Below are 12,500 nucleotides of genomic sequence, written 5' to 3'. Positions count from 1 at the left end.
GGTGGACGAATCAGACAGTGTCATCTTTGGGTAATTGCATGCTATGGCAACTTTGGTCTGACGGTTGCAAGGGGATGGAGACTCTAACTTAGAGCATGTGTAACATATATACATATATACATAGGTGGCATAAGGTGATATGTGACGGCATGAATTTGACAGAAGAAATAACAAAACGAATTAACTGGGATGTGGACCACATTAACTGAACAAAACAAAGGAAAGAACGAAGTAACTGGGTGTTTAAAACACAATAAAAACAAAAGTAAATAAATTCTGTAGAAACAGAATAATAACTATTGAAAAAAAACGGAAGTGGTGATTACAAATTTGTGACTTTTTTTATCCTTTTTTCTCTTTTTTTAGGAGTATTTTTTCCCCTTTCTCCGTAGATCATCTCCATCCTGCTCGTCCTCTGACTCGGCGTGTCCTTGAAATCTCTCCGTTTATAATTCATCAGTGCTGATCCCACGACCACAAGGCTGTGAGTTTCTGTGTGCGATGTGGATGAATTTGAATTTGCTGATGTTTGTCTGTATTTCCAATGGTGCTCAAAGGTGTTGGTGTTCTGAATATATCTTTCTGTTGTGAGTTTCATGAAATGTTGTGATTTAGAAGGGTGTGAGACTATCTGTGTGATGTCATCTGCACTTACACCTGTATATTTCTCCATCTGTGGATAGAATGCATTTCCTTGTTGAGTAGAAAGAAAAGAGGACGAGGATGAGATGGAGGAGAGGGAGGAGGGGGGATGGGAAGGAGAGGGGAGCCAGGGCATGGGAAGGAGAAGAGGAGAAAAATAAGGATGATGATGATGGGGGCGAGTATGATGGTGGTGGTGGCGATGACGATGATATGGAGGAGGAGGAGAAAAAGTTTAAATTATTGGTACGTATGCTCTTTTAATAAGGTCTCTGTGAGATACAGGTTGAAAAATATTTATTTTTAGATCACATATCACGTAATGATTAAGGAGTCATATTGGGGTGTCTGATGCAGGCCCCCACCGCTGAAAATGTCTGGCACTGGCACTGATAGTGCAGGGATCACTGCATCTGTTGAAGGTGGTCCTAAGTTGTTACCCCATGAGCTGATCTAACCTGTTTTTTAAGCTCTACTTTTTGGGCTCTGCCAAGGGTACCCCACCAATGAAAACATGTTATTTTTACTTTTGAAACACCACGTCATACTTGACATGTATTGCCATAATTTTGTTTGTTACTTGACCGAGCTCCTATAGCTCAGTTTTTCTGTATTTTTTCATGACCCTATAAACCACACCCTCCTAATTTTGTTACCTCCCCAGCTTCCCTAACCCCTGCGGGTTTCTGCCCTAATATCTGGACCGTAGAACTGAAACCCCACTGAAATGTTTATCTATGTATTTTTATTTTGAAGGCATATCAATATATCAAAATTTAGTATTACTTAATTGAGTAAACTATAACAATTTTCTATAAATGACTGGGTTGCTTAAATTATTTTACAATTCAAAGGAGAAAGAAGTTAGGGAAGTGAACAGGTTTTATCATCCCGTCATTCATAAGGCAGGACATTGCTCTCATCCCACACACAGGCATGTTTAACAGACCAGATTATACCCCACTTCCAGAATATACCCGAGGTTATTTTAGGCTAGGCTGTTTTATATCCGTGGTATAAGTTTATACCCCCGGGTATAAAATGGGCTGGGTCAAAATATACCCCTCCCTATTTGCATTTAACAATATAGTGACATACTGCAAGAAGATAACAGCTGCTGTTAATGCGGACCATACAGTGATCTCACAATAGCAAACAATCCTTGTACATTGTCTGTTGAATTATAATAGTATTGCACATTGTACAGACTGCAAAGTTTAGAAAAAATGACATGCACTTGTTTGTGGCTAGAGCCTGGATAAGTATTCTGTTGATGGTGGTCAAAATTTAAAAGTACTGACCGTTTGTGTGTGTGTGTGAGTGTGTGAGTGTGTGTGTGTGTGTGTGTGTGTGTGTGTGTGTGTGTGTGTGTGTGTGTGTGTGTGTGTGTGTGTGTGTGTGTGTGTGTGTGTGTGTGTGTGTGTGTGCATAAACCGGGAATGCTATTTCTACCCAATTTTTAGATGTTTTAATTCATATACCATTGCTATAACTCAATACTGTCGACATGGGATATGAAGTCCTAAGTGTTTCAGTCTACTAAAACATGAGAAATATTTGTAAGAAAAATAAACACACTATGGCTATGCCATCAGACATTTTGAAGAAGAGTAGAGATATCTATCAACTGCGGGCGCACCCGTGACCTAACAGTATTTCAGTATTTGAACTGCAGCAAGCTAAAAAATTATAAAACAAGAACCTTAAGCTGTTATTATCACCAGGATTAATTTTTTATCACACCTTTATAACTGATCACTATATTATTCATCATCCTATGAGAGAAGCAGGTTACCGCTAGCCATTGTTGTTAGGAAATATTTATTGACTAATTTGGGGGGCCCCGAGGATACAGCAATTCCGATTTCGCCAAGTAATGAATTGTGAAAGGAATAATAGATCAAAGTAAATTGTACGAAAGTTGCAGGGGCAGGATTGATCACTTGTTCGTCCAAAGTATAATGAAAAATATCAGGGAGTGGAGCTTAGTGTTTTAATCGTGTCTCACCTTTGTTTTTATTATATCTATTTTTATGATTACTTTTTATTTATGATTAGTAGGCAAAGGGAGGGTACAGAGTTAATCTTAGAATTTAATGAAATTAGCAGAAGAGACTATTCCTTGTTTTTCTTATAATGTTTTTGTTAAGAGTTACATTTTGATATCCTACCTGCTTATTTCTGTAGGACTATAAAATAAAAGAAAATTGGTCAAAACCGTTTCTGTGACCGCTGTACTCTGCTACACACACTCAAAAGGAATAAATTAAAGCTACCCCACGAGCCTGAAGACCGTTAAGTCATGCTTCTCATATTTCAATTAGGAAAGTAAAAATTGAGTTTTCTTGAGGTTTACTTAAAACCCAAAATTGCGGGTGGTGGTGGCGGTACCGAAGTAACATTATCATCATATGTATTACAACTGATATCGAAAAATTGACAGCAGTAATTTAGTACGAATATATTTTATTTCGTATGTGAAAATTTCTTGATACGACACACACACACACACACACGCGCGCGCGCGCGCGCGCGCGCATATATATATATATATTTATATATATATATATATATATATATATATATATATATATGCATAAATATAAATATATAAGACACACACATGGATATAAACACTCACGCATATATATATATATATATTATATATATATATATATATATATATATATATATATATATATATATATATATATATATATATATATATATATATATATATATATATATATATATATATATATATACTGTGTGTATGTGTGTGTTTATGTGTACACATGTACACGTGTACTTCAGTTCTGGACTAACCAATAATGAACTGAAATACGCGCTTCGGGTACCGAGTCCACCGGTATCACATTTTGATAGACAGAGCTGGTATCATATTATGAGGGCGGCATTTTTTAGGGCAAGTGATTTCATTTTATTACACCCAATAAACCAAATTTATGCTGTGTGTGTCCTAGGTTATTACAGAAATTCTGTGATACGTCGGTGGGGCACTAGTGGAAGGGCCGAGGAGCATCAACCGTAGTCGAGTTAGGGGATCAGGCAACCTTAAAATAAAATACTTAAGTTTCTGGTTTACCGTTGAAACTGGCGTCACACATTGATATTATAATGACGCTCCTCTGACCACAGTCTTTGTTTCTTTAACGAATATAGTTACATACATTACATTATGTGAAGTTCTCGTTTCATAAATATCTATTATTCTCCAGAGTAGCAGTTTAATTTTACAACTTTGACAAGAGTTGTCTTGTCAGAATACAAGGCTGACGGTTTATCAGTCAATGGAAAAAAAACTACGCTGTACCAATGCGTGTAGAGATATGCAAATATGCCTGCAGAAAATATACCAATTTGAGTCAGGAAATGGGAATTTGCATGTGTATCCAAAATACTATCGCATTTCATAAATTAGTGTTAATAAGTTTGCGTATATAAGTAAAGTCATATTTCCGATTATCACTGCATTTGAATTGCTTACAATTTTACACACACTGGACAATCTGTTTGTGTAGTGCCACATGAAAGAAAAAAAATAAGAAAAATCACTTACACACACACATGCACGCACACACGCATGCGCGCAAACACATATGCACGCCCACGCGCGCGCGCACACACACACACACACACAGTTACTACACGTATTTGTATAAGATAATCATGTAATAAAACTCTCTTTAAATAGCATTTTTATTGTCATGGCATATGGTTTCAAAATCAAAATGTCGAAGACGTATTGTATATACATTGCCATACAAAGGGAACATTTCCACGTTTTCTTCATAATCATTCACACTATCAGAAACTGCAAATAACATGTATTTGGCAGTGAAATCTTGGTCCCTGTCGTAATCAGGGCACGGTCATCACTGGCTACAACTTCTGTTCTTTTCTTGAATCTTATGTTAATATGATTTACAACAAGTGTCCAAGTTAACATATTATTGGTTACAAGTGTAATTTCTTTAAATATTATTTCATCATTATTAATGTTGCTATATTCTTTTGCTTAACCGTAAATACGGCAACAAGGAAATTATGTTTGACATAGTTATATATTGCGAGTTATTATCAGTGCAAGTATTGAGCTTGATTTCATTACCATCATTTTTGTTTATTCTTTAATCATTCTTGAAATTTTAATAACTTCTGCTATTGCTGCCCTTATTGCCATTATTATCATTATAATCATAACATACTCCCATTATATCGTGCATAGCTATATTTCAAATGTACTAATTATTATTTCCAAATAATTTCTTACTGTCACCAGCTTTGTTTTCTGTACGATTTACATAACGGCTAACTTATGATGAAGCCCTATTCTGGTATGTGAAAACTGAGAGCACATAAAGATGAGACGCATGTATACAGTATAAAAGAATGCGGCGAAGTCTTAAGTGAATGTAACCCATTCAGGATTAAAACTGTCTGGCAGAAGTTTTCCGACGGTGGTCTTCATGTAAACCTTGTTCGGCATAGTCAAGTAAACCTCCCAGTCGAGACCGAACTCTGCCAGAGTCTGACGGCACGCACCGCAAGGGCCCACGAACCTCTGCCCCATCTCTGCGCTGATGGCGATTGCACGGAACTTGCGGTAACCCTTGGCGACAGCACTGCAAACGGCGGTCCTTTCGGCGCAGACAGTCAGTCCATACGAAAGATTCTCGACGTTACACCCTTCAATAACCTCTCCCGCGTCAGTCAGAAGGGCTGCACCAACCGGAAACTTGCTGTATGGACTGTACGAGTTCTGGCGGGCCCGGAGACTGGTGTCTATCAGCTTCTGCAACTCCGAATCTGTGAAGGTAGGAAGCCGAATAACATGTGAGATTTTTTTCGTTATCAAACTGGACACTGAGTATAAACTGCACTAATACATTGGGTCTATACTCGAACTACAAGGAATTTGCCGAATAGCTCTTGTATGTTTTACTTATCAGCCATTTGCTGAGAGAACTTAAAATGGACGTTTGTCAAGTCTCCAAAAAAGATAAAAAGGAATGGTTTGCAGTTCCAGACACCATGCTAGAAAAAAACTAAAATTTTGAAAGGTTTCTCTACAGTCCGGAATGCTTGACGTTCATTATTGATTTCTAATAATCAAAAGTTGCTCAGCAACTACTTATCTAATCACAGATATACCGGTAAAGTATAGACACTGTCTAAAAAGTAATTTATACTATATATATTTCACAATAAAAACAGAAACACATGAGCAGTGTGACGGAACTAGTGAGACCTCTTGCGCCCAAATGCAACTGTGCCAAAATGCGCCTTGACCTAGGGTTTATGACTGATATTGGCACCAACACGTGAAAGCAAACATATAAAACCATAAGACTGGTTACAGAAATATCAAAATGCGTTGTGAATAAATAGAGGAGCTTACGCCATTCTGTTGCCTGAGACTTTCCAAGACGAAATTGGTAAAGACAGACTTGATATCATCAATCCAATAAGAATATCTGGACAGTTGGGCTTTTATAACCCTCGAAAATTAAATGAGATTTTACCTAGACATTATCCTAAAACTTTACTGAGGAAATACAAGAGATTGGGCTCATTTTCTCAGAAATCCAAAAAAAGATGATTTGTCACTAGTTATGCATTGTCTTTATTTAATATTTTAAAATCTTTTCACAGTCACGAAACCCTCAAATGCGACCTGCATGCTTTGTTTAGTTGTCTTCATATTATTTAGTTTAGTTGATTACGTTATGACCTTTTTCTCATCTATTTTGGATCTTGAATTGTCATACCTTACGCCTACATGTAGAAAATAAGTATTTAAAATGACCAATTTGTTTGCAAGTTCGTGTAAAAACAGAAAAAATAACGTTCATTAAGTGTATCTGATTTCATATCTGAACAAGGACACATTTGTAGTGCAATAGTTCTCTTTTCGATAGCTCGACAAAGTTCAGGAATTCTCAAGATTCAAGAATATGCATCAGATATGGACAATAAATAAATGGATAAATAAAAATTGTGAAAAAAAAACAGATTCGTGACATTAACTAGTGTCCAAAAGAGTATTTTTCAGAGATCGACTGTCAGAGATTTGTTCTGTGTTCATACAGCATGTATATAAATATGATTTTTTGTTGGGAGGGCTTTGCTTTAAATATTTTTTATAACATACTTTTTTGATAGTTTACAATCAGAAGGTGTTTTCTTTCATAACTGTAACTGTAGTATAAAATCGAAAATTGGTAAAAACCTTACTCTTAAGGATAACCTTGTTGGGGGTAAATCACCCCCTCCACCATTTTTTTTCTTTTTTTTGAGGGGGGTTAAGAGTTGCCAAGTACCAACAGAAGAGTAAAATCTAACGGTATTGTGAGAAACCATCGGCCATTTTCCTTATATTTGTGAGAGTAAACTAGTTAAGTAAGCTACCAAGAGTTGCCAAATAGCAACCGAATATCTAACACTGATGATAGTAGTTTTTCTTGTATTAAAAAAAGAAAAAGAAAAAAAATCCATGGATTAGCAGTACAATTAAAATAACTAATGTATTTTTATTTATATAGGTATTTCATTATCCAGTAATATATAGAGATTTCACAAGAGATACGATTTACAGGAAGCTTCGTCACCAACTGCACTCTCCCGCACCAGAGGCGAGAATTGTCGCGCTCGAACCAAGCAACTCATGCTCCCAATTGTCTGACCTTTAGTGTGTTTAAAGATATATTTCTTGTGCATGAGATAACATCACATGGATGTAAACAAAAAGTTTAATTTGTTGTATATATATATATATATATATATAATATATATATATATATCTATATATATATATATATAACATATAATATATTATTATATATATACATAATATATATATATTATTATATAAATTATATATATATATATATATATATATATATATATATATATTCAAAGTGCCGTGCATACTGAAAAATGAAAAATATACCCACATTCTGAAGGTGTACATTCATTCACTTCTATCGTTAAAAGTGGGCCCCACACCAGCCAGGCAATTATTTTCGTCTCTGTACAAGGCTATCATCCTTAGTACAATGGTGAACAGAGGGTAGTTATACTTGTTAACGGCTTGACTCTTTATTTCTGAGAGTTGACACCACGCAGTATAAAACACGACATGTTTAGTTATATGGGTAATCGGGCCGCGCGGAGGTCACGGTCAGCCCCCCCGGGAGGGAGGCGAGGGCTGACCTTAGCGCGGTGGTAGCTTAGCACGAACTCTCTGAGGCCTAGGTCATTCTCGGTATAAGTAGTGACCGTTCCAGCTGGAGGAGCGGTAGCAGCAGCTGCAGGAAGCATGGGGGGGTGGGGGAGGAGCGAGGTGAGGTCACGTGGTCCACTGGTACCCGAAATAGAATTATCCACATCCTGTAGAATTATCCACATCCTATATTGCTCGGCCACCTACTCGCGCCTCGCCCTCGAGGCGCCTTCAAGGGTGACCTAACTTGGCTGGTCGTCCTGGTGCATCCTTGTGGCTGCTCTTCCCTGTCGTCCTCATCCTCCTGGTCCTTTGTAATCTGTCCGTTCTCGATGTCCACACGTCCTCGAAAGTCTCACACTGGTCCTCCTTGACTTCAGATTCGTCTAGACCTTCTCGTAGTCCTGGCCCAGGCCAAACTCGGTGGCGTCCTCGTCCACACGTCCTCACAGATCTCGTCCAGGTCCTTCTCGCGTCCACACGTCCTCGTAATCTTTATCCGGATCTACGGGCGTCGGGGCAGGGGCGGCATCTCAGGGCGGCTGATACCTGCGCTACAAGCTCCTGGAGTTTACTGGATCTGCAGGCGTCCGCCAGGCGTCGCCTATGCACAGCATTCTGGGGCGACTAGTACTTGTGGCAAAGGTGCTGGTTCATTTGGATCTACGGGGATCCGGCAGGCAACGCCCGTCCACTACACTGGGACGGCTTAACCACCTTTTCTGACGAAAATCTTGGTCCGCGGCCTATGGCGATCTTCGATGACGTCCTCCCACAGCATCCTAAGTGACCGAACTGTAGCAGGTTCTCCTTCGGTCCGTGTCGGTCCGACTGCAATATATAGCCCGGGTACCAGATCATACATGAAAGGGGCCAGAGTAAGAAAAAAAGAAAGGCAACAGAGAAGAAGGAGTGTTATCTACCACTAGCCGGTTATTTTAAAAAATTGCGTTTTGTTTAATGTTGGTTTTTTTAAATTATTTTCGTCTTTTTTTTTTCATTTTGTGTTTTATTTTCACTAAGATAAAGAAGAAAATAGAAGAGGGAGACGTCAGTAGCGGTCCGCAAAGACCTGACTTGAACTACCCACCGTCTCTGATAGATATGAGAATAGATAAGGGAACGACATCGGCGATCCGCGAAGATCTATTTGAACCATAGTCGTCACACAGATAAGAAGTAGATGTAACTTGTACATCATGTACGAGCCACTTGTCACAACAGATGCATGTATGCGTGAGTGACAGCTAGCGTTAATGAGAGGGAAAGCGAGAGTGACCTCACACAGAGAATGAATCACAAACACGAATATTAGCGTTCACTATAACAAAACTGAAGTAAATTAGAATGCTAGCTATTTAAGATTATTTCAACTACCACATTGAATTCAACATATAATGATATGCGACAGAATGTACGCATGAATGAATGGTGACATGAAAAAATATTCGCCAATTTTTTATCAAGGAAATCTTCTCGGGGTCAGAAATCTGAACTGCCGAGGTGCATGTTTAGCTTTGCACGTCAGACTTCAATAAACACACAAAACGGGGGGTATCATATACCCAAATGCCGTATAAAACTGAAGCGACTCGAGCCAGGAATATAAAAACCCCTCTCTCTTCTGCGTATCTGTAATGGGCGCTCGCAAAATTCCATAAGGATATATAAATTTTCACGAATCACACAAACACTTGGGGTGTACCCAAAACATGCAAGCGACTTCAAGAGGGTGAGAAAGGTGTGATTAATAAGCGAATAATGATTCTAGCTTAAACCCTAGTCCTACATTAATTAACGGACGTAACCGCGGGTCACACCGACTCAAAGGGAGCCGAACGAACGAATAACTTCGGTTTATTGTACCTACTCTCGAACGACGGAGCGCAGATCTATTAGGCGTTTACACAGCCCCGGGGCAATATCGGGCAATTCTGTGCACTATGATATGGGGGAAGATCCTACGCTATATTCAAATAATACAATTTATTGAAATTATGTTACATGCTTTCGCTCTAGCGCCGATAGAACGTGTCACCAAAAGCAATGTAACAATGCAATGGTTAATTTTCCCCAAGGCGCCAACAAAAATAACAAACAAAATACAGGGAACCACGCATTCGTCAGACCCATCCCACGTCGCCACCGACCGGGAAAAGAGAAAGTGAGGTCAGGTCGGGGGCGAGGGTTAGGAACGAAATAAAATGAAATGATATTCGTGATAAGATAAAAATCACGAACGCGTTAAATTCGTTGCAGATGAAACAATATAAATATCTAAAAACGAGAGAAAATAATTAATTACTTAACTAACGAACGATATTCATGTTTATTGATCACATACTCGATCGCACGGAAATGCGATCTGAGGTGGAAGAATAGTGGAGAACGTGCCATTTGCTGTCATTAGCACCTTTTAACCCAACAAAAAAAAACAGCTAACACATGTATGGGAGAAGGGAAAGAATAAGAAAGGGCCCAAACGTGTACTTATTTTGTTTTTTCTTAGCCATGTCTTGAAGCGGTCGAGCGGATTTTTTTTTCGAAAATTTGCGTTCATGCTGCGAGCCGGAAGGACGCAGCGCCACCCTGCCACCAGATTGTAAAAGGCTATCATCCTTAGTACAATGGTGAACAGAGGGTAGTTATACTTGGTAACGGCTTGACTCTTTATTTCTGAGAGTTGACACCACGCAGTATAAAACACGACATGTTTAGTTATACGGGTAATCGGGCCGCGCGGAGGTCACGGTCAGCCCACCCGAGGGAGGCGAGGGCTGACCTTAGCGCGGTGGTAGCTTAGCACGAACTCTCTGAGGCCTAGGTCATTCTCGGTATAAGTAGTGACCGTTCCAGCTGGAGGAGCGGTAGCAGCAGCTGCAGGAAGCATGGGGGAGGGGGGGAGCGAGGTGAGGTCACTGGCTCCGTCTGCTACACTGATTGCTCCACGTGGAAAACAGCCACGTGGTCCACTGGTACCCGAAATAGAATTATCCACATCCTGTAGAATTATCCACATCCTATAGTCTCTCTCCTCTCTGCTCTGGGAAACACACACGATAGATGTTGAAGCAGACGGTGAAGGAAGTGTTCTTTTTTTAATATTAACCGTTTTTTTCTATGCCGGAATTCACTAAGTATCACAGAAGAAATATAGTCTCCAATTTTATAACATTTCTAGAAGTTTCCATGGAGAAGTGCAAAGTGCGAGTTGGTACATGCTTAACACTTACAATAACCCATATATACTTGCTCTTTTTTTACTCTTATTCTTCCCTAATTGACATTGAAGCTGTTTAAGAACCACCCGATTAACAATCTCCTCATTTCCCCCGTGTACGTCATTATTCCCAACAATAACACACTATGCCAGACCATCTACGCCAGGAAAACAATATTTCCATCTTATCTTACTCTGAATCTGGCTCCACTACAAAGCTTTAGCTTTCTTTAGAGTGAGAGAGAGAGAGAGAGAGAGAGAGAGAGAGAGAGAGAGAAGAGAGAGAGAGAGAGAGAGGAGAGAGAGAGAGAGAGAGAGAGAGAGAGAGAGAGAGAGAGAGAGAGAGAGGAGAGAGAGAGAGAGAGAGAGAGAAGAGAGAGAAAGAGAGAGAAAGAGAAGAGAGAGAGAGAGAGAGAGAGAGAGAGAGAGAGAGAGAGAGGGTATCATCTTCATCATTCATTATTCACGGCATTATGAAGATACAAACAACAAATAATTATTTTCGTTAAATCCTTGTGGTAATGCATTTATTGTATTAGAAAAAAAAACAAATCATGCACGATTATTGGATATAAAAAACACTAACGGACAGGTAATTTAGAGGCTGAGTTGTCAAATTTGATCGCGTTATCCCTTTAAATCGTCGATCGCGATCGGTCTCACCACTGGAGTTAATATGAGTATGCTCCCGGAAAGAGCTACCCTGCGTTCCGTTTGGGCACTTCGCAGCGCTACGAAACGCCATATACGTATTCTTCGTGCAAAAGTGCTCCGGTCCCGAGAGGTGGTGCGCCTAGCAGACGACGCGTACCTTGTTTGCAAACACCACTAATGTAGCATGCCAAGAATGTTTTTCAGTATGGATTCTGCCTTATAAAGTTTAAAGATCAATGGAAACCTAGTGAGTACTTCTTGGCTGTAATTTGACTACATATTCAGCTGAGCATATGATGATAAATGTGAAGAAACATGATGGATGATTCTTCACTCGTAAGCCTAGTTGCTGTACAGTTAATGGAAAACATTATATGTAACGGTACAATGATGACTGTTATAAATATTAGCATAAATGAAAGCCATAGAAAATGTATTAAAACACAAAAAGCTCGTTTGGGTCAATATTTACATTTGAGCGTCACCGTAGGGCTACAGCCTTGGGTGCATATTTAAAGGAAGAAGGGTCTCAAAATGACACACATCTGATATTTACCAATACGTTTTTCCGTCCTCTTTCAAGGGAGAGGGTCCTCATTAGTGGAATTTTCCATTAACCCACAGTATCATTTCAAGGCCATCATGATTCCCTTCTCCTTAAAGATGTAATTTATCTAAGGATTATTTATATATAACCTTCTCCTCACTATAAAGAATTAAACCGCGGTTTTTTTCCCT

At 39.1% G+C, this 12,500-nt stretch overlaps 1 protein-coding gene across 1 annotated transcript in view; it reads right to left on the bottom strand.

The window, feature by feature from the left end:
* Window positions 1–4,348: 4,348 nt before the first annotated feature.
* LOC119572286 (cytidine deaminase-like) overlaps window positions 4,349–12,500 on the bottom strand; it is a 20,701-nt gene continuing 12,549 nt past the window's right edge. Inside the window, exon 2 of the mRNA XM_037919308.1 lies at window positions 4,349–5,472. Coding sequence (XP_037775236.1) covers window positions 5,069–5,472 — 404 coding nt within the window. The 3' untranslated portion in view covers window positions 4,349–5,068. The remainder of the gene's footprint in view (window positions 5,473–12,500) is intronic.

This window comes from Penaeus monodon, chromosome 1 (genome assembly GCF_015228065.2).
Source record: "Penaeus monodon isolate SGIC_2016 chromosome 1, NSTDA_Pmon_1, whole genome shotgun sequence".
In the NCBI taxonomy this organism is placed as follows: Eukaryota; Metazoa; Arthropoda; class Malacostraca; order Decapoda; family Penaeidae; genus Penaeus; species Penaeus monodon.
Note: the sequence above shows the minus strand (reverse complement) of the source record. Positions and strands in the feature narration are given on the sequence as shown.